At 52.2% G+C, this 21,966-nt stretch overlaps 1 protein-coding gene across 6 annotated transcripts in view; it reads right to left on the bottom strand.

The window, feature by feature from the left end:
* Positions 1–21,870, bottom strand: part of EP400 (E1A binding protein p400) — a 97,764-nt gene extending 75,894 nt beyond the window's left edge. For all 6 annotated transcript variants that reach the window (XM_077763566.1, XM_077763561.1, XM_077763563.1 and 3 more), the window contains exons 1-3: positions 21,799–21,870; positions 11,339–11,497; positions 7,313–8,664 (exon numbers count right to left, since the gene is read on the bottom strand). In XM_077763566.1, coding sequence (XP_077619692.1) covers positions 7,313–8,629 — 1,317 coding nt within the window. In that variant the 5' untranslated portion in view covers positions 8,630–8,664; positions 11,339–11,497; positions 21,799–21,870. The remainder of the gene's footprint in view (positions 1–7,312; positions 8,665–11,338; positions 11,498–21,798) is intronic.
* Positions 21,871–21,966: the final 96 nt, after the last annotated feature.

Genomic DNA, 21,966 nt, shown 5'->3' with positions numbered 1-21,966 from the left:
GTGCAGGCACACACACCCCCCACTGCCCAGGGACTTGCTACCTGAGCCGCTTGTGCACATCCCGGGATGCTGGCACCTCAGACTCCTCTGCACAAGGTATCTCCTTTGCCTTTGCTTCCTAGACAACCTCCCATAAGCCCTTCTGTTCCATAAATTGTGGCTGAGCGGCCCCCCCCAACACACACACACACACACACACACACGCGCGCGCGTGTTGGGACCACGGCCGCCCCCTCCCCACCGCCGGCTCTGTCTGCACTCCTCTGTATGAATGTGCACAATCCACCAATCTGTGCTCCCGCTGGGAGACATTTGGTTCTTTCCAGGTGGGGGCGGTCAGGACCAGCCCTGGAGGGACACAGGGTCTGCCCGTGCTCACCTCTTTCAGGGCGTGCAAAATGTTCCCACACATCTCCTTGCCGCATTCCCATCAAGAGTAGACGAGAGCCCCACTGACCTACATCAACAGATTCTATCCAGTTTAATTTCTGGAAATCTGATGAGTGTGGCAGCAAGTGAGAGTGGTTTAATCCGTGTCACTGTGGAGACCACACATCTTGCCCATAAGCTGACAGGCACTCCTTGCCTCCCCCTGTCCCCCGTCCTTAGGCAAATATGTATCCATGTGTCTGTACACAAAATAACGCATTACACTGTGCTACACTAAGCGTTAACAGGAAAGACGTACCACAAATAAATGTTCTCACAATCGCAAATGTAAAACATTTTATCTTCAATGCGTCAAACTCATTATAAGAAGCACCTACATATATGAGGTTCAAATTACTATTCCTTGCCAAAGAGACCCAGGACCCTTGCAGAGATGAAGTCTGGGCTGCACCAAGGAATACACAGGATAAACCTTAAACACTTCGTGCCGGCAAGGAAAGAAGGGCCCAGAGTGACCCAAATATATCAACAGTGCATGAAGGCCAGCCTGAAGGTCTCCAAATTACCTGTACCTTGACCATCAAAACACACAGTAACAGGAGAGGGGGAGGGGAACAGGCAGCAGGTGATGGCAGAGGCACAGGAGGCCTGGCGGAGGCGGGCCGCACGGGCACCTGACAAATCCACAAACCGCGACACTCAGGACCTGTGCGTGTCCTGCAGACAGACTACACCTTGATGTGATGGAACGCACCACCTTCAGAGACCAGAGAAGAAAAGTCACATGATCATGCGAATAAATGCAAAAACAGCACCCGACAAAATTCAACAGCCATTCATGACTGACACTGGAAACAAATCTCCACCTGGTTGAAGCACATCTACAAACTCTGCAGCTAAATACCATGCCCATCGGTGAAAAACTAAATGCTTTCCCCCAAAGATCAGGAAGAAGGTAAGAATGTCTATTCTTGCTACTCCATTCAACAGCATACTTGGAAGCCCTTGCCAGTGGAATAAGGCAAAACAAAAATAAATAAAAGGGATATAGACAGAAGAAAAAAAAAATCCTGCTTTCTTTGCAGACATGACTCTCTACGTAGAAAATCCCACGGGATCTACAAAACAGCTCCTAAAACTAATAAAAGAGTTTAGCAAGGTTGTGGAATATAGGTTCAAATAATCACCTGTATTGCTATATACTTGCAATGAACACCTCAAATTCTTTTTCGTTTAATTACCATTTACGCTACTGCAGAAAAACTGACAACTTGGTTATAAATCTAAAATTTTTTTATAGTTTTTATTTATTTTTGAGACAGAGAGACAGAGCATGAGCGGGGGAGGGGCAGAGAGAGAGGGAGACACAGAATCTGAAACAGGCTCCAGGCTCTGAGCTGTCAGCACAGAGCCCGACGCGGGGCTCAAACCCACGAACATGGGATCGTGATCTGAGCCAAAGTCGGACACTTAACTGACTGAGCCACCCAGGCGCCCCTAAATCTAACAAAATATGTACAGAATCAGCATGCTGAAAAATATAAAACACAGACAGAAAAAATCAAAGATGATCAAAACAAAGGGAGAGACACAGCATATTCCAGACAGGAAGGTTCAATCCTGTTAAGACATCACTCCTCCCCAAACTGGTCAGCAGACTCAGGACAGTCCCCGTCTCAATTCTATAGACAGTGACAAAGCTGCCTCCAAAATTTCTATGAAAAGGGAAAGGAACCTAAATGACCAGAACAATTTTGAAAAAAGCAAGTTGAACTCACACTGATTTCAAGACTTGCTACAGATCTACAGCGGGCGACAGTGTGTGGCACTGGCAAAAAGACACACACGTGAAGGGAAGACCAGAGAGTCTAGAAAGAGCCCCACACAGGCACTTTCAGCAAAGATGCAAAGTCAGGACAATGGAAGCAGAACAGCGTTTGTGACAACACAGTCCGGGCACGACCAGCAACAACAGGCAGAAAAAGGACCCTCTGCGTGTGTCTGCCGCGTCCTACACAGCTTTACTCAGAGGGGACCGTGGACGTCAATGTAAAACACGGAACCGTCCGACTTCCAGAAGAAAACACAGATGCCTGTGTCTCGGGCTGAACCAGGAGTTGAGATACAATGCCAAAAGCACCATCTATAAGATAAAAAAGGATAAAATAGACTGCATCGAAACATAGAACTTTTGCTCTGTGAAAAAATAGCATAAAAGAAAAGTAGAAGCCTTCGAATGGGAGAAAAACATTTGCAAATTTGTATCTGACAAGAAACTCACATTCACATGATACAAAGAATTCTCACACGCGACAGTGACACACACAATTCAACTAAAGCACTCGGTGAAGAAACGGAAGACTTTCCCAAAGATACCAGGCGGCCAGTGAGCCCGAGAACCGGAGCCACGGCGCACGTGTCACTATGGCCAGAAAGCACGCACAGGGGCCCGTCTGCCAGTGCGGGTGGCGGGAACGCACCACGGGACAGCCCCCTGCGCGAGTTTGGCAGCATCTTCTAAGACCGAGCCGACACTCAGCAACACCCCGCGGTCCTGCCCTGAGCTGTGTCGCACCCACAGGACACAGGCCTAGGTTCACACACACACAAGGCCGCATACAAACGGGCACGGCAGCTGCACTCCGAAGTGAACAATCCAAGTGTCCTTCAAAGAGTGAACAAACGAACCGGGGAACATTCACACCCCGGGACACGGCTGAGCAACAAAGGACAAGACTACTGGGAAACAGCACAGCGCGGACGCTCAGCGACAGAAGCTCCATCCAGATTTCATTCTGGAAAAGGCAAAACCACAGAGGCAGGGGGCAAAGGTTCAGGGAGGGCGGCGGGAGTGGTTTCCGGACCACGGTGGTGGTCGCACAACAGAACTTGAAACAAAACACAGCGAGTTTTACTGAATTAAATAAGGCTAAAAAAAATACTGTGACATAATCTAGTGATTAAAATAAAAAAAAATAAAATAAATAAAAACCTACAAACAAATATGTAAACAGAAGAAAGAGGAGGGCACACTATTAACAGCAGGCGTCCAACTGCTAAGAGCAGAAGGAACAACGGAGCTGGATGACCTACGTGCGACCTTGAAGGTGAAAACGGACTGTGGAAAGATGGCAGAATTAGGGGCTGAAAGTTTAATGAGATACAGGATATTTACATGGTCTCAAAGTATCTTCCCCAAATTCCTCATTATTTACCAAAGGAAAAAGAAGAACCTTCCACTGCAAAAGCCTGGTGGACGCTGTCCTCACCAAGTGGCTGTGTCACCACCTGCAGCACCACAGCCTGCATGACCTCCCGACACAGCAGTGAGCCGGGCACGGGCCACCTCTGCGGCCCGCCTCTCAACACTCCCCGGCCCACGTCAGCTAAGCTGCTCTCCAAGGACATTCTTCACAACAGCCAGCCTCAACTAAAAACGGTGAAGGTCATGAAAGTGAGGACCCAGCAGGGCGCCTGGGGGGCTCAGTCGGTTAAGCGTCCGACTCCGGCTCAGGTCATGATCTCACAGCTAGTTTGTGAGTTCAAGCCCCACATCAGGCTCTGTGCTGAGAGCTCAGAGCCCGGAGCTGTTTCGGATTCTGTGTCTCCCTCTCTCTCTGCCCCTGCCCTACTCATGCTCTGTCTCTCTCTGCTTCAAAAATAAACAGTAAAAAAATAAAATAAAATAAAAAAGACGAGGAGCCAGCCCAGATTAAAGATGACATGACATGACATTGATGAAGGCATGACAATCAAGCGCTGTCAATGACCCAAGCCTAGGGTAAAACCACCACGGCTGGCCCTTACACACCCCGGGTTTGAACTGCGCAGACTGCTGGCGACACGGTACAGTGCTGAGACCGTGTTCTTTTCTTCCGCAGTGGCCTGCCCTACTGTAAGAACACAACACGTAAAACCCGTACCATACAGAACACATTAATCGATGACTTATATTATCTATGAGGCTTCCAGTCAACAATGAGGTCTCAGTAACTAAGTTTTGGGGGAAGTCAAAAGCTATCCGTGGATTTTCCACTGGGGGGGGGGGGGGTGGGGCTGGTGCCCTTGCACTGTTTAAGAATCCACTGCGTAAAGGACACTATCAGGACAAGAGGCAAAAACTGCACGCGAGCCGTGACTCAGTTGTAGTACTGACGTGACCTGTACTGTGTTAGGTAAGGGGACACTGTCCCTACTAGATGCTGACTATTCAGGATAAAAGTGCATGACCTGGTGTGTGCACCTGCCTGTCACCCACTTCGGGGGGAAATGTGTGTGTGCACACGCATGAGAGTGCGAAGACGACACAGAGGGGCAAAAGGTGCACATCCGGGGAGTCCAGGGAAAGGACATAAAGGGAGTTAAGGGGCGCCTGGGGGCTCAGTCGGTTAAGCGTCCGACTTTGGCTCAGGTCATGATCTCGCGGTTCGTGGGTTCGAGCCCCGCGTCGGGCTCTGTGCTGACAGCTCAGAGCCTAGAGCCTGTTTCAGAGTCTGTGCCTCCCTCTCTCTCTGACCCTCCCCTGCTCACGCTGTGTCTCTCTCTGTCTTGGTCTCTCTCAGAACTAAATAAAACATTAAAAAAATGTTTTTGTTAAAAACTGTTTTTGCAATTTCCACCTATGTTTGAAACTGTAGCAAAAATTTAAAAAAAAATTCTTTAAGAACANGGGTAGCCTGCCGTCTGCTTTCAGGTTCCTGGTGCCGCTGACTAACGCTGAGCGGCTCAGTTCCCAAACAACTAACACCACTCGGTTTGCTGTCCGTGGACACCGTGGGGCGCCTACGGTCCTCATGGCTCCAGACTGTCTCCCTTCAGCGTTTCTTCCAGCTGCAGAAAATACCAAGTAACCACCTGCTTAAATCTTTTTTTCTCTTGTTCTGCTTTGCACTGTTCTTAAAAATACAGATAGAAGACACGAGAAAGAACCAACATGTAAAACACGGCACACGAGGAATCCTGAGCACACATTCAACAGGACGGTATTGGATGGCATGCATGCTAACGCTATCGGTGCGTTACAGTCAACACACAAAAAATAATAATGCATTAAGATCTGCGTTGTCATTTACTCATGCAACTTAATTTTATCATCTTATATGCAGAAAGACTTTTTAATTTTTTTTTAAATAAGGAATGGGCTCTGGACAAAAATGCTGAAGAGCAAATAGTAAATTGAAGGTTAAAATATCTGGATGAAGGAAAGTCTGGGATGAGGCTACATTTGAGAACCATCGAAAAGTACCTGAAACGGTTGCTGCTGGGATGAAAAAGCAGCAGAAACATTTGGCGGAAGCTGGGTTGCTATAGCAACGGGAGTACCAGTCTGCCCATCCTTTCCTGTCACAACCTTTACCTGAGAGGAAATATTTTGAGAAAAAAAGGCAACATAATTTTTAAGACCGCTCAAAATTTTGTCAGAATTTTACTGCTGATAGCTCAGTGATGTCTGGTGTTTAGAAACGGAATGCTTTTGCATTAAGTCCTATAAAAGGACACCGCACTGACTCATGGTGGATTCACAGCACGGTGACCTGACTCAGCCGTGCGCCCCGCAGAAGTCCCATCCGAGCACAGTGCGGCACCTGTACCCTCTGCAGCTCCGAACCGTCCGCGGGGAAGCGGCAGGCAGTGTCCGGATGGCAGAGCCCAGAGACCCTCACAGGCCACCCGCACGGCAGCCACCCCACTGGCTACCGCGCCTGTCCCGGCACGAGGGTGCACAACGGGGGTCCTGTTTCCTCATGAGCACAGACACGGGGCTGACCCTACAGACAGCGCTGGCGTACAAACAGAGAGAGGACGGAACTTCACTATTTCATGGCAACAGAGGTGAAATCCTCAAAATAATCATATAAACCTTTTGGAAAATAAAAATGGTCCTTTCTGGAAAGGGTGTTAAAGAAAACACAAAATGGCAAAGCCACACAGATACGTCCATAAATCTCAATGAGGACGGCAGAGCAAAGAGACCAGCTTTTGCTCAGCAAAGGCTGATTTCTTTGCAGGAAAAGAGCTGACAATGAGTTAAATTACTTGAGCTGTGTCATAAAACAAAACAAGCCCCGCCAACATGCTGTACACTACACGACAGAGAAGCACAGATACAGTGCGTGACAGTGTCCCTCACGCCTGCCCTCTTCTCATTAGCTTCTTTTTCAGGAGGCACAAGTAAACGGATCTTTGGAATCACTATGGGACTGAAAAATGTCAACTGGGGGATTTGTTAAGCACCATTCCAGGCACCCAAAAATTTCACTATCTAAAAGAGATTCCACTTTAAATACCACTCAGTAAATAGGAATTTGCACACATGTGAGTTTAGTATCTCAAATTGAAGACTACATCTAAAAATTGAAAAATTCTCATAGTTTTTTGCTGTAACAACTGTACTTTAATCATGAAGGCACCATACAAACATACGGAGTGACTTAAAATCATGACTGGTATACCATAAAAACCTCGTCACTCAAATCCCTTCTTTAGAAACCACACGTGCAGTGTTTTTAACAGGTAGACCAGTATGAGTAAAATGCAAAACCTGAACACCAGCCGGAAGGTGGCCACACCTCTGGCCTCAGTGCTGGCCAAGCCCCACGCCGCCAGCCGCCCGTGGGGGAAGACTGAGTGGTGCCGGTTAGCCCTCGGGAAGCTGGACGGCCTTTCTGTGCACACAAGTGCTCGGTTCTGGAGCAGCACTGCTCACAGGGCCGCCCTGCATCCTCCCGCCAACACGCAGAGCTGCTCTCCCCACCCAGGCAGGAGACGGAGCAGGTACGCCTCCGGGTCTCCTCCTGGCTCACATCCTAACGAGACCCCACCCTGGAAGCACCCCCGGCTCATAGGTTCTGTTTTATTTACAGTTACCTAGACTCAAATCTGCGTCGCGAGGTCCTCTAATTATTAAACTCCTGTTTCTCACCTCATCATTGATAACCTCAGACTTTTCTTCCTCCTCCTCCTCCTCCTCCTCCTCCTCCTCCTCCAGGTCCAAATCATTCTGCCTAAGGTAAGCTTGCAACGGAGCATAATGCTTCTTCTTAAAAGCCAAGAAATCCATCATGTTCCCTTGGAGGTGTTGCAGGAAGAACAACTCGATCAAGTACTCCTTGAAGGCCTCCCTCAGCGCCTCCATCTCTCTGTAGTGATAGTCCAGGCACTGCTTCCTCATCTGGGCCAGCTCCTGAGAGGCAGGGGGTATCTCCTCCAACTTCTTGGGAGCCTTCCTCACCCCCGCGTTCCCCGCAGATGTGAGAGGAAGGCTGGAGAGGCCCGGGGCCCCCGCGGTCCTGGAAGGGCTGGTCGGGGGCGGCGGGGACGTCATCCCGAAGGCCGAAGTCCCCCCGACCCCGACCCCGGAGAGCAGGGGTCTGGTGAGTGGCGGCCCCTGCAGCACCTGCTGCTGCTGGATCAGCTGCCCCTGAATGATGCTGCTGATCTGGGGGGGCAGGCTCGCCGTGGTGATGTGGCCGGGGCTGGCCAGGGGCTGCAGGCTGGCTGCACCCGCGGCCGCAGGGCTCTGCGGTCCCAGGTGGTGGACGGTGCCCCCAGACTGCGCGTGGGGCTGGGACAGTCTCCGTTCCCGGACCGCGATGGGAGCCCCCGCGTGCTGCAGCTGCACCTGGGGGCCTGGAGCCATCTGGGCAAGGCCCGAGCTCTCCTGAAACACAAAGTGCCCGCCGCCGGACGGGCTCAGGCTCATCTGCCTCACCAGCACGCTGGCGTCCACGAAGCCCCCAGTGGGACTGCTGCTACAAAGGCCCAGGCCGGGGCCGGGGGTGGCCGCCCGCACACTCTGCAGGCCCGGCCCGGGTCCGGGACTGGGCTGGGTGGGGCTCTGAGTCTGCACCTGTTGCGACAGCGGCGAAGTAACCTGGATGTATGACGGAGAGCCATGCTCAAACCGCCTCTGCTGGGCGCTGAACTGGAAACCTGGAGAAGTGGGGCTCGGGAGTGGCAGAGGGGCCAGCGTGATCTGTGGGTTTCCTCCCACCACTGGGCCGACGCTCTGAAGGGCGATGTTCACATTCTGCCCGGTCACGGGACTCCTGTTCATTAGCTGCTGAACTTGGTAGCCAGGAGACTGAGGCGCGGACGGGCTGGCCGACGGCGCGAAGGGCGTGGCAGGGGACTGTGGTGGGTTTGGGTGGGCCTGCTGCTCTTCTCCGTCGCTGCTGGGGAAGGCCCTGGGCCTCTGCAGCTGGTGCTGGACGCCCTGAGGGCCGCTGCCATGGTGCATTATCGCCCTCCTTTTTAATCCCACTTAATGTTCTCCTGAAAAAAATCAAAGTTAAAATCAAGTTACTTGAAGACAAATGTAACCATCTGATCACCACTTACTACGAGCACCATTAAGTAGCACCGGAAAGCTGTGCGGACGGCATGCTCCCACTGGCATCTGATGCAAATGAATCTTAGAAATTCTTCTCGAGCCACCCAAGAGACGGCACTGGAGACGAGGTCCCTCAGCACAGACAAGAATAGGTCCTTCCGGGTCACTGCTGTGGCCGGGGGCCAGGGCGCAGCCTGGCTGCAGGTGGGTGATCACCCAGCTACTATGGAAGGGAAACAGCCTCACTAGCTCAAGGCCAAACAGGAACTGAACTCGGCACTGGCGACCACTACTTTTCTTCCCAGAAACTTTCTCCTGGCCCAGCGGCCTCCTCTGTTCCCTCACACGGTGGGGGACAGCGCCCTCCTCGCCAGAGGCAGTGACTGCCGCCGAGAGCAGGCGCGGGCTGCGCGCTGCCATCACCCTGTAACCAGAGCAGCACACCCCACCGACCCCCACCAACTTCTGGGTGACGTCAACTGCCAGCACACAGAGCACCCGTTACGTATCAGATGTACGCACACTTTCTTCTAAGCTCCTAAAAGAGAGGGTCCAGGCCTGGGGGCCAGAGCCTCGCCTCGGAGCCGTTGCAGGAGCCAGAACAAAACAGGGAGATGCCTCACACCTCAGGGAGAGAAAGGGAAGGGCTGGCGCTCGGGCCCTTGCTTGGGGGAAGAGTCTCCCTCAGCTCTGCAGACTGAGGCTGGGACCGCGGCTTCAAAGGGGCTCCCGCCCAAAAACTGCTTCGTGCACAGGGCTGGGGAGAGGCTGGGGGAGTGGAAGACACCTGCTGGGGGTCGGCTCGCAGGACAGGGCTGAGCAGATGGTGGCAGTTCTGAGGTGGGACCCCAGAGTGCTCCCAAGTCAGACCCGGCCACAGTGTGTACGTCTGCGAGGGACAGCGTGCCACCCAGGGCTATCTGCCCCCGCTGCGGCGGGGTCGCAGCCACAGAAATATCCTCCCAGCACCTGAAATGCCCACCTGGCTCTCCGCTTCTTGGTGTTCCTTCCACCCCCGCCCCCCAAAACGAGCAAGAAGGCTGGCCCTTCCGTCCCCACAGCTTCTCTCACAGAGAGCAGGGATGAGAACATCATGAATCAGAAGTTACAAAGCTGACAAGGCAAAGATACGTGCACGGACGGAGTGGCCCACAGCCCCAGGCCCCGGCTGCAGCAGCCGGATGTACGGAATCAGGAGCCACCGAGTGCGCGGGCACACGGGGCAAGGCTGAGGAAGCTGAAAACCAGCACCCCTTTAAACAGAGGAAAAGGCGCTTTCTGCCTGCAGGCGGCTCTGTAGACACGGCCCACACAGGGCAGGCAAGTGGCAGCGTCCGTCTGAGCAGGAAATCGGGGTCACGGGGAGGAACTGCCTCCGCGAGCAGCTCGCTGGCACTCCGGCCCTCACCCCCGAGCGGGCGCCCCGCAAAGGGGCCTCAGAACGAGCCTCTGCACCCAGTCCTCATAAAGACGCGTCACAGGACCACTGTGGAAATGGCTCAAACAGAGAACTACAGGACGAACACACACAGGGGCACAGTTATGGTTATTTCCGTAGAACATGTTCCCAGAGTGAGCAGGAAGAGCGAACAAAGGCCAGAAACAGACTCTCTCACATCTGACAATTCACAAAACCAGAGGAAGCTGAGTTAGGGTGAACAGGTCACTGCCACGTGGCAAAAAATCGTATTTAAATTCTCACTACAAATCATTCAGCAAAATAAATGAAGCACTTTATAGGCTAACATTCCGAGTTTTATACCAAACGTAGAAAAATCAAATCGGAAATATGTAAAGAACACAAAAGTGAATACTTACTAAAGCTCTGAAGGGAATTCAAGTCCCTAAACTTAACGCAGTAAAGTTGTATCTGAAAAGACACATGGATTTGAAGACACACAATTTAAAAACGTTTAAAACTCTAAAGTAAATCATCGAAATCATGAATATTTGGGGAAATTACAACAAAGACTATGACCAGTACCATAGAAAGCACTCATACAAACTGAAAATCACTCCAAGCCCATAGAAAAATGAAACCAGGATGAGACAGTTCACAAAAGAAAAACATCTACTTAATCAGCTAGAAGGAAACCTCCAACCTCACTACTAATAAACGCAACGTGAACTGTAGTATCTCCCAGATCCACTAGGCCAAGACGCGAAATCACACCGCAGACACCCGCCCAAGCCGCTCAGGGGTGTGGGAGGCAGGTGAGGACACGGAGTGGAGGTCTCCAAGGGCTCAGAGCCCAGAACATACCTGACGGGGTGGGCGATAGTGCTGGGAAAGCAGAACAACCCATCTGACCCCGTTACCTTTGACCTAGTAATACTATCTCTGGAAATCTCTCCTGAGAAAATGGACCTACCTGTTTTTTTAAATTGAGCATAAAAATGTTTGTTGCAATACAACACAGTGTAAAAAAAAAAAAAAAAAAAGTAACCAGAAAAATCCAGTGTCCAAGTTCTAGATGGAGACTGTAATAAAAATGAAAAATGTTCAGACGTGTTAAGTGAAAGGAGTGGGACACCGACATGTAGCGTGACCACCACTCTGCTGAAGGAGTAAATTCCATAGCGAGTCAGGGAAACACATCAAACACAAATACTGACCTTCACCTGGCGAAGGCACACAGCGCTGGAGCAGCCACACGTGGAGCCTCAGCCACGCAGGGACCAAGCTACTGACATGCCCACCCCACGACGAATCCAGAGATGCCGAGGAGCGGCCAGAGGATCACGTACCACAGGTCACTGACATGACGTGATATCCTGGAACAGGCAAACCACAGGGACAGAGGTTAGACAGACCCCAAGGGCTAAAGGTGAGGCAGGAGCTGACCTGGGAGAAGCAGGAGAGAATGTGGGGGTGTGGATCCATTTCTCCACTTAATTTGTGAGGATGGTCACAAATGTTTGTCCAGGGGCGCCTGGGTGCTCAGTCAGTGAGCGTCACACTTCGGCTCAGGTCATGATCTCGTGGTCTGTAAGTTCAGGTCGCACATCAGACTTTATGCTGACAGCTCAGAGCCTGGAACCTGCTTCCGATTCTGGGTGTCCTCTCTCTGCCCCTCCCCCATGTTCTGCATGTCTCTCTCTCTCAAAAATAAACTTAAAAAATTTTTTTAGAAGTTTGTCCAAAGTCACAGAGCCCACACGCTAAAGTGTGAACTTTACTATGCATAAATTAAATCTCAACTTTTTAAAAAAGTGAATCCTGACTTCAGTGAGCTTATGGTCAAGTTAGAGAAATAAAGCCAACCAACCACGACGTAAAGAAACTGCTTATCTAAAGCAGCTTTCCCCCAAAATGTGAACAGTTACCCCGATGGAGAGCAAAGCTACCACCAATGACAAAACAGCATTTTACTTTTTTTATGGTGGCTGTGTCTGCTTTCAAGGTCCGTCAGCAAGAGCTGGAGCCAACCCTGAAGCTCGTGGCCCCACGTGGGCACTGCTCGGGAGGGGGTCAAGTTCAGTGGCACCAGGCTAGAGCATGGGTGAGAGCCCTCAGATCGCTGCATGCAACACTCACCGTGCCACGGGCAGGACAGTGCCAGCCGCAGGCCCGTTCGCGCCTGCTGCTGCTCTGTCAGGGCGACAACAACATCATAAAGGGGCACATCTGACCGCCATGAAGATGCCACTCTAAGGAATACTGCCTGGGCCTGGTTCTCAGTGCGGGGGGGTGGTGGGGCGGCCAGGCTCAGAGCCCTTAAGAGGGTGGGTGGAGGGCCCGGGAGACTGGGCACTTACAGCAGTTGCTCCAAGCTGGCTCCCCACTGCCCACCCTCCATTCCCAGCTTCCCATCCGGGATCAGCCAGAGTCCCGGCGGCTAGGGATCAGGACGTCTCTTCTTCCCCTTCAACAGGTTGGAAGCTCGAGCCATGAGCCTTGCTGCCTTCCCAAACCCACATCCCTCCCTGCCCTCACATTTCCCCAGATCAAGACGGAGCCATCCCCCGCTTCGGGTAGCTCTGCGGTGTCACTGTATGAGGGGGTCATGGTGCCCCTCCCCTGGCCCGGCCAAAGCAGGGCCAGGCACTGTTCATCACGCAAGTACTTCTCGGCATCCACGGCACGGCCGTGTCCCGCACACAGAGCATGCACCAACGAGCCCCGAACAGGCTGTGAGAACACGCAGAGTGGCAGACACAGTGGTGTCAGAAGACAGTCCGGCTGCTAAAAATAAGGACCAGTCCAAGACCCCAAGTGCAAAAACCAGAGTCCAGACGTGGCCCTTGAGATCCATCAAAACACGGAGTGTCGCTATGAGGCTGCTCACAAGTAATGAGCTACATGTCTCACTCACCCCCAGTCCTTACTTACGAGAGGAGATTTCCTATTACAAAAAACAAAAAAACAGTAAAACAAGGTACAACTCCAAGAGAAGACTTGAAGCTGAATTTTTCAAGCTCATTAACCTGTAAATCATTGCTCCTAGTCAAAGAACTGCAATTAAAATTGGGCTGAAGTATCATTTCTCATCCACCAGACCGAACAGTTCAGAAGCCAGGCGGCGAGCCCCACTAGGGAGGCCGTGGGGGGCTGGTGTCGCCACACAGACCTGCGTGTGCCTGTGCACACGCTGCACTCTGAGTCTCCACCTCCAGTACAAAAACGTGTCTGCACAGTTTTATTTGTAAACGCAAAACATCAGGAACAAACTACACGTCCATCTGTATTTCAGAGACGGGCCGCATCCACCATCCATCGGGCCCTCCATTCAGGGCGGCACCGTGAGGCGTACAAATAAAGGAGAAAGCTCTCGTGCGCTCATGCAGAGCTAACACGGAGTCACATAAGCCAAGTGCAGACCATACATGAGACACTACCCTTGCCTAAGAGGAAAAGACACAAACATATAAACACACATCCTGCCCGCATGGTCTTCTACAAAAAAAACAAACAAAACAAAACAAAAAAACCTATACGTACATATCTGTACTTACCTAATTTTTTCTTAAAATCCTATTTCCTAGTCACGTTCACTGCCAACAGTCTACAAGCACTGATGTCCCATAAGTATCTGCTTATGCAAAAAAGGAACTCATGAAGAATAAGCCAGAAATGAAAGAGGCTAGGCAGTGACAGGCAGTGGAGAAAGTGACACTCCTACGTACACCATCTTGTATCACTTTGATTCTCAGAATCATGTGAAAGAGTCACGTATTCAAAAACCAAAATGAAATCAACAAAGACGAAGAACTCCCTAAAAGCCGACACAAACAGAAACAATGGAACTCTAGGAAAGACAACGTGGTCACCAGTGGAAAGGGGAAGGCAGGACAATGGGACAACTCGGTGCTGCCGGAGGAGAACCAGGGGTCAGTGTAACTCCGGGCTTTTCTCCTTAAAACACACCTAGCTCTGCTACTGCAATGGCCCACGAGCAAGGACGCCGTGGCGGGACGCAGGGCCCTGGGGACAGCAGGGCGGGACCGGAGGAGCAGGCGGCGGCCTCCGCGGAGGACTAGGGGCACACAGGCTAGGAGATTTTAGGACAGGGGCTCCATCTCTGAAAGAGTAATCAGACCTTCACTTAACGCTATTTGAATTTCAAGCTAAAGTTAATGTTGAGACTAAAAACAAATCAAGGGAATAAAGATGAAGATTCTCCTTTCAACTCAGCCTCTCTACATACAGAGAAGCTGATGCACACGCAACCCCACTCCTGAACACCAGCACCTCAGTCCTGCCCGGCTGCCCCAGGGTTCTCGATCCTGCCCTGGGGGAGCCGAGCAGCCACAAGCAGGTTAAGAAAGACCATGGTGGGGGCGCCTGGGTGGCTCAGGGGGTTAAGAATCTGACTCTTGATCTAGGCTCAGCATAATCTCACGGTTCATGAGTTCCAGCCCCGAGTCGGGCTCTGTGCTGACACCGTGAGCCTGCTTGGGATTCTCTCTCTCTGTCCCTCCCCAACTCGCTCCTACGTGCATTCCCTCTCTCTCTCTCTCTCTCTCTCTCTCTCAAATAAACATGAAAAAAATGATTAAAGGGGAAAAAAGACCAGGGTGAAAAATGACGCTAGGGCTCCGGGGGAGCGGTGCCCCCACAGCCCAGGCCTGCCTGCGGCAGGAGCTCCTTCGGTGTGGGGCCAGATGGGTTCTGAGGCCTGAGATCCAGGCACCACCTCATTTCGGTTCTGTGAGGAAGCAGCTTAGGGAGAGCCAGGGCCAGAGCAGAGATCAGACCCGAACCCACAGCAGTGGCAGCTACGCCACAAGGACCTTCCCCCCAAACACCCATTTGCAGCCACATGAAACCTCCCTCTTCTTCCGAGAAAGCACTGCCTGCTGTGCTCCAGAACTTCCTTCTGCAGAGAGTGCTCCCTGCCCTCTCCTTCCTGGTAAACCTGCACTCAAGTGCTTTCTAGGAGGCATNAAGAAAATGGGGGGGGGGGGGCCTGGGGGGCTCAGCTGGTTGAGCATCTGACTTTAGCTCAGGTCATGATCTCTCAGTCCATGTGCTCGAGTCCCGTGTCAGACTGTGCTGACAGCTCAGAGCCTGGAGCCTGCCTTGGTTTCTCTCTCCCTCTCTCTCTGCCCCTACCCAGCTCTTGCGCACATGCTCTCTCTCAAAATAAATAAATTTTAGAAAAGAAATGGGGAAACCATTTAGGTATTGTTAACAAAAACGTAAGCATATGAACACATTTAAAAATGGTTTTTCTTTTTTCCCTACGGTGCAAAGACCATTTTTCCAAGTCAATAAACTCACTTCTATAATATCCACAGCCCTCTTATATAAAATAAAAAGGTAGAAAATAGGGGTGCCTGAGTGGCTCAGTCAGTTAAGTGGTCCGACTCTGGCTCATGATCTCACAGCTCTGAGTCAAACCCTGCGTCGGGCTCTGTGCTGACAGCTGGGAGCCTGGAGCCTGTTTCAGATTCTGTCTGTCTGTCTCCCTCTGCTCCTCCCCTGCTCACACTATCTCTTAAAAATAAACATAAAAAAAAAAATGGAACAAGTAACCCTAAGGGAGCTAAAAAAAAAAAAAAAGAGGAGAGGCTCTAACATACTAAAGACACTGCTTTCACTTCCCTTGAAGTGCTTCCCAAAACTTTAAAAAGCAGATGGATGGATGGATGAGTGACGAAGCTCGCACAGAAAAATGTTAATAGAAACGAGGTCATGAGTACGTAGGTAGTTTACTGCAAAATCCTCTCAACCTGTGTGTTTCTTTGACATTTTTCATAGTAAAATATTACAGAAAAAAAATCAAAGGCTGTAAACCAGAGTCCCAGACACTGACAAAATATTCACGCTTTTCCTACCTCAGAGCAGACTATGAAGGCTCCATACTCATTCCTAAAATATGTGAATTCCAAATGACCTAAACTGGGCTAAACTGAGGTTTTCAAACAACGTGGGAGTCCCTGTGTCATGTGCCGTGTGGCAGGGCCACAGTGCAGAAACAGGGACTGAGGCCTCCATGTCCCTCCTAACTTCCTGGGCTAGGATGCAGGCAGGGCAGGTCCTTAACCTGATGGAGCAGAGAGCCCTGTGCGCCCCACACAGACAGGATCTACCTCAGCTTGAGAGGAAAAGTCCAGGCAAACCGAAGAAGTCCTTCCTCGGACACATGTCATAAAGGAGCAAGCCGCCGATCTGCTATACTGCCACGGTTTCTCAGTCTTTTACCCACAGCCCCTGTGGGCCCTGCTTAGACATTTCTCAGCAAATCCCCCCACCCATCCTGTGAAATTTTAATCCCACAGCCATAGTATATATCTATGGAAGTACTTGACCTTTTGGGAGACCTAAACCACTGTCCTAATATTTTTTTCACCCTCCTTCCAAAAACCAATTTTCAGCCCCTTGTGAAAACCACCACCCCATGGTACACCATGATACCGCTTCGAACGCGCAGAAGGAAACCTGGAGAAATGGATACCCAGTCCTGGGGAGGAAGTCAAGAATGGGGGGAAAGCGAAGAGGAACTCTGTCGTCCCATGAGAACCGTGTGAATGTCACACAACGCAAATCACTCACGCACTACTTGTACTAGAGGACTGGCCACAACCCAAACGCCCTTCCCCAGGGGAGTGGGTGCAGTGCGCCCGCACCACGCAGCAACAGAGGAAACACCTCTCGGTACGTGCAGCAACCTGGATAAACAGCAAATGCATTTGCTCCCTGAAAGAAGCCAGACTCAAGAGTGTCCACACGGACTTCCTTTAACTGACAGCCCAGAAAGGACAGAGATGGGTGGCTGCCGGGGCCTGGCAGGAGGAGGCGGGCAGGCTGGTGGCGCTAGGGATGAACCGTGGAAATTACACAACATCTATCAAAACTCTCAGAAAGCTGAGTAAAATGACAGTGAGTTTATGCAAAGACCTTCCCTCCCACTCAGTACATAAATGATTTTTAGAATTTATTTCTACGATAATGCACCAAAACAAAACAAAAATTTCCACCGACCAGAAATAAAGCAGAAGCCACAGAGGGCGGGGCTGAGAACATAGGCCCAAAGGCCACTGGGCCCAGACCTGGTCTCCTGAAGGCAGCGGGCACCTGGTCCCCCTCGGGAGGCTGAGGAGCAGGGCCGGGGACCCCGAGGAAGACGCAGCTCTTCCACCTGCAGAAAGAGGCTCGAGCTGCCTCCTGTGGCCGCAGCCCAGCCTGAGGGGCACACAGGCCAGACCGCGTCTCTGAAACCGCGGAGCCTGAGGCACTGGAGGACCCGGTCCCAGTGGGGGACCCCAGAGGCCATGCCGGGCAGCTACAAGCCCCCTGACAGAGAAGGAAAGCATCGCTCCTGTGCAAGAGGAGGGACGTAAAGATGGGGGCAGCGGGGCGGACAGAGGGAACTCACTACCAGCACACAGGATGGGCCCCGCACATGGTCCACGTGAAGAGAGGCCATGGGCGGCCGAAACCCAACCCCGGTTGAATGCAGGGTCAGGTGACAGGCTCTTTCCTTGAATGGCCGAAGCCCTCTCACCTCCCACCTGACTCCCTCCCTTTCACCTCTGCCTACGTGAAGCTTTGTCTCCTGTGTGTGTCTGCCCCTCTGGGAAGAGCCAGTTTCCCCCTTGTAAGCATGTGAATTCCCTTCCTCAACATCCCCTAGAATCATTCATTACCCCCGTACGCCTAGGTCCTACCAAGCCCACCTGCTTTACGGAAGAATCTGTTCATTAATATGTTTGCTCAATAAGCATTTACTGCACACTTACTGCAAACGTTATTTGAACCACTGGGGACACAAGAGTGAACACAGCGTCGTTCTCGCCCCCAGAAGGGGGCAGGCAATACACAAAGCTGTAAGCGGCGGCCAACCGCAATGGCAGAGCTGCAGCAAGGGAAGGGACAGGGGCCGTGAGGGACACGGGCAAGGCGCCACGTCCTGCAGCAGCCTCTCTGAAGAGGAGGTTCTGAAACGAGAAAGTCAGACGATGGCATTCCAGACAGAGGCAGGGCATGCCCAGGTCCTGAGCCGGGTGTGGCTGGGCCAGGGGACGAGGGGACAGGGGAGGCAACATGAGGTTAACAGTAAGGACCTGGTCACCAGGTGCTTCATAAACTGCCTCAAGAACTTTCGGCTGGTTTTCTGAGGGAGATGGGAAAGCATGGAGCTTTGAGAAAAGAAGTGCACCATCTGATTTCTCTCTTATCTTGTTTTAATATTAATTTTTGAGAAAGAGAGAGAGATGGCACACGCGAGCAGGGGAGGGGCAGAGAAAGGATGCTGGTGGATCTGAAGTGGGCTCCATGCGGACAGCAAAGAGCCTGATGGGGGCGGGGCTCGACCTCACCAACCAAGATATTTTCTGTTTTTAAAACATCACCAGGGGGGCGCCTGGGTGGCTCCGTCGGTTAAGCGTCGACTTCGGCTCACATCATGATCACAAGGTTCATGGGTTCGAGCCCCACATTGGGCTCTGTGCTGATGGCTCAGAGCCTGGAGCCTGTTTCAGATTCTGTATCTCTCTCTCTCTCTCAGAAATAAATAAAACATTAAAAATTAAAACAACAACAACAACAACAACAACAACAACAACAACAACAACAACAACAACAACAACAACAACAACAACAACAACAACAACAACAACAACAACAACAACAACAAACATCACCAGGGGCACCTGGGTGGCTTAGTTGATTCAACATCCAACTCCGGCTCAGGTCATGATCTGTTGGTTCATGAGTTTGAGCCTCAAGTCAGGCTCTTCACTGAAAGCGTGGAGCCTGCTTGGGATTCTCTCTCTCCCTCTCTCACAGCACGCACACCTACTCTCTCTAAAATAAATAAGCGGGCGCCTGAGTGGCTTAGTAGGTTAAATATCTGACTTCAGCTCAGGTCGTGATCTTGTGGTTCACGAGTTCAAGCCCTGCATCATGCTCTGTGCTGACAGCTCAGAGCCTGGAGCTGCTTCAGATTCTGTGTCTGCCTCTCTCTCTGCCCCTCCCCCACTCACGGGTTGTCTCTCTCAAAAATAAACATTAAAAATTTTAAAATAAAATAAACATTAAAAAATAAAAACAACACCCCGCTGCTGTGCTGAAATTCCAGCGCAGAACCGCGGAGGGGAGCGGGCAGGGCAGGGAGGAGAAGAGCCCCGGGAAGCGATGGGAGGCGGGGCTGGAAGGATAGCCGTGGCCAAAAAGGCAGCGCGAGGAGCAACCAGGCTCAAGTCCTAGTTTAACAGCGCCGACAGATCAGACCGAGCATGTGCAAGGCAAACAAATCCCAGAAAGGTCTGACCTGCAGGACTTAAACGCAGAGCTCCCTCCAAACAAAAGGCAACAGTGTGTGAGCAGCAGCTCCCACCCAGGTGAAAGCGAGGTGTGGAAAGATCCAGGCGGGGGCTCCACGTTCAGGAGATGCTGGCACAGGACCCACAGCCAAGACCCAGGATGAGGCCGCCTGGGTGTACAGACCTGAGAGGAGGCCGGCCCGAGAACCGCCCGAGGCCATTCAGTACTTAACGTAGAGAGACTGGAGGCAGCGACCAGCCAGGTTCAAGGAGAACCCGGAGGGTGGCGTCTCAGTGCCACCAGGAGACAACAGGAAGCCACGGGTGGCCAGGTCAGAGACTGTCCATGGAAGACTTGGCGACGTAACAGCGCTGGTGACCCCAAGAGGAGCACTTTCAGAGAAGAGGTGGGACTAAAAGCTTAACTGAACTTGGTTGAAGAGAAACGGGGAGAGAAAATGGTGACAGGGAGGACAGGATTCTTCCTAAACTGGGTATGAAAGGAAACTAAGACCTAGAAAAGGTAGCTGGAGGATTTGTTTGTTGTGACAAAACACTCTGGAGCGAAGATAAACTCAAGAGGACAACATGCGAGCCACGGCCTCGGGCAGCCCAGCAAGGGTGGATCCAATACAAGACAGTGAATAATGCCTCGTGGATACGGCAGCGCCCACAGCAACTACTGCACAGGGCGGAACAGCGGTGCTCATGCTATGTTTTTAAAAGCACATAAAATTACATTAAACAATCTCAATTAGAAAGGAAAAACTACACGGATAGAACAAAGGACCATAAAAAAACATTAATTGTGCTTATCTTTGGGTGGTATAATAATTTTGTTTCAAAATATATTTTTATATTTTCTGCAACTATTCAAAAAGCATATTTGTTTTATCAGTTCTACTCAAAAAAGTTACCGGAAGCATTCTATTGCGTGTATCACTTCAAAACTTGATCAGAAAATACAAAAACAGGGGCGCCTGGGTGGCTTAGTCGGTTAAGCGTCCGACTTTCACTTAGGTCATGATCTCGCGGTTCGTGTGTTCGAGCCCCGCGTCGGGCTCTGTGCTGACTGCCAGCTCAGAGCCTGGAGCCTGTTTCAGTCTGTGACTCCCTCTCTCTCTGACCCTCCCCTGCTCACGCTGTCTCTCTCTCTCTCTCCCAGAAATAAATAAAAATATTAAAAAAAAAAAAGAAAAGAAAATACAAAAACACTCAAACATCTACAAGGCAGGGATGGCATTACTAGCACCCAGCGGTACCCTTCTTCTCTACTGATAAGACGACATCTGAGTAGACACCCCAGGGCTACGGATCTCTGTGGGTAAAGTGCTCCCGGCACAAGGGGACAACCAGTGCAAAGGCCCGGAGGGTAAGGCTGGGCCACCTGAGGAGCGCAAAAGGGCTGGACAGTGGAGCCTCGAACATTCTGACTACAGTAGTGTGCAGCGCACAGCCGCGTCAAAATGACCTGAATTCGGGGCGCCTGGGTGGCTTAGTCGGTTAAGCGTCCGACTTTCGCTTAGGTCATGGTCTCGCGGTTCGTGGGTTCGAGCCCCGCGTCGGGCTCTGTGCTGACTGCCAGCTCAGAGCCTGGAGCCTGTTTCAGTCTGTGACTCCCTCTCTCTCTGACCCTCCCCTGCTCACGCTCTCTCTCTCTCAGAAATAAATAAAACATTGGAAAAAAAAATGACCTGAATTCACTCAGGTGTCCCTCACAGGAGGACTTGGACCAGTCACTTTCCCTCCGCACCTGTTCCCACGTCTGCGACGGTGGGACGCCTGGCGCTAGAAGATCCCTGCGGGGGGAATGCCTGTTCTGTTGAATATGATGGGTGTGGAGACCCCAGAACCAAACAAAACTAGAGCCAAGCCGACAACTAACTTGAAGCACGCGGACCCCACGGCCTGCTGTAGTGAGGGCTGGAGAGCCGCCCCCGCCCGGCACCCGGGTCTCCGCGCCCACATATTCTCCAGTGCCTCTTCCACCGTCGCCGCGGGCGCCGTCTCTGCGCCAGCGCCCCAAGTCGTCCCGGCGCCCAGTCACCGCAGGCCGCATCTCTGCGCCCCCATCAACGGCGGACCACATCTCTGCGCCAGCCCCCGCTCTCCGGCGCGCCATCACCGCGGGCCGCATCCCTGCGCCGCGCCAGCGCCCCCCGCCCGCAGCCACGGCCCCCAGTCACTGNTCCCCTCCCGGCGTCCCCACGCCAGCGCCCCCCAACTCCCGGCAGCTCCCCCCCAACCCCGGCGCGCCCCCAACTACACGCCCCTGGCGAGGGCGGGCTCTAAGAGGGCCGGGCGCGAACCACAAGACTCCTGACCCCGACCCCCACGGTCCCTGGCCACGCCGCGGCCCCACCTACCCGAGTCTGGACCGCACTCCGGCCGCGTCCGGCTGAGGCCTGGGGGCGGCGGTCGAGGCGGCGCCGCTCCGCTAGGCGCATCCGGGACCGCGGGAGGAGGAAGCGGCGGCGCGCCCGCTACGGCGAACCGGAAGTGACGTCGCGCGGCGAGAGGCGGCGAGACGGCCG

This window comes from Crocuta crocuta, unplaced genomic scaffold, assembly GCF_008692635.1.
Source record: "Crocuta crocuta isolate KB4526 unplaced genomic scaffold, BGI_CrCroc_1.0 scaffold114, whole genome shotgun sequence".
Classification (NCBI taxonomy): domain Eukaryota; kingdom Metazoa; phylum Chordata; class Mammalia; order Carnivora; family Hyaenidae; genus Crocuta; species Crocuta crocuta.
This window is presented reverse-complemented; position numbering and strand designations above follow the sequence as displayed.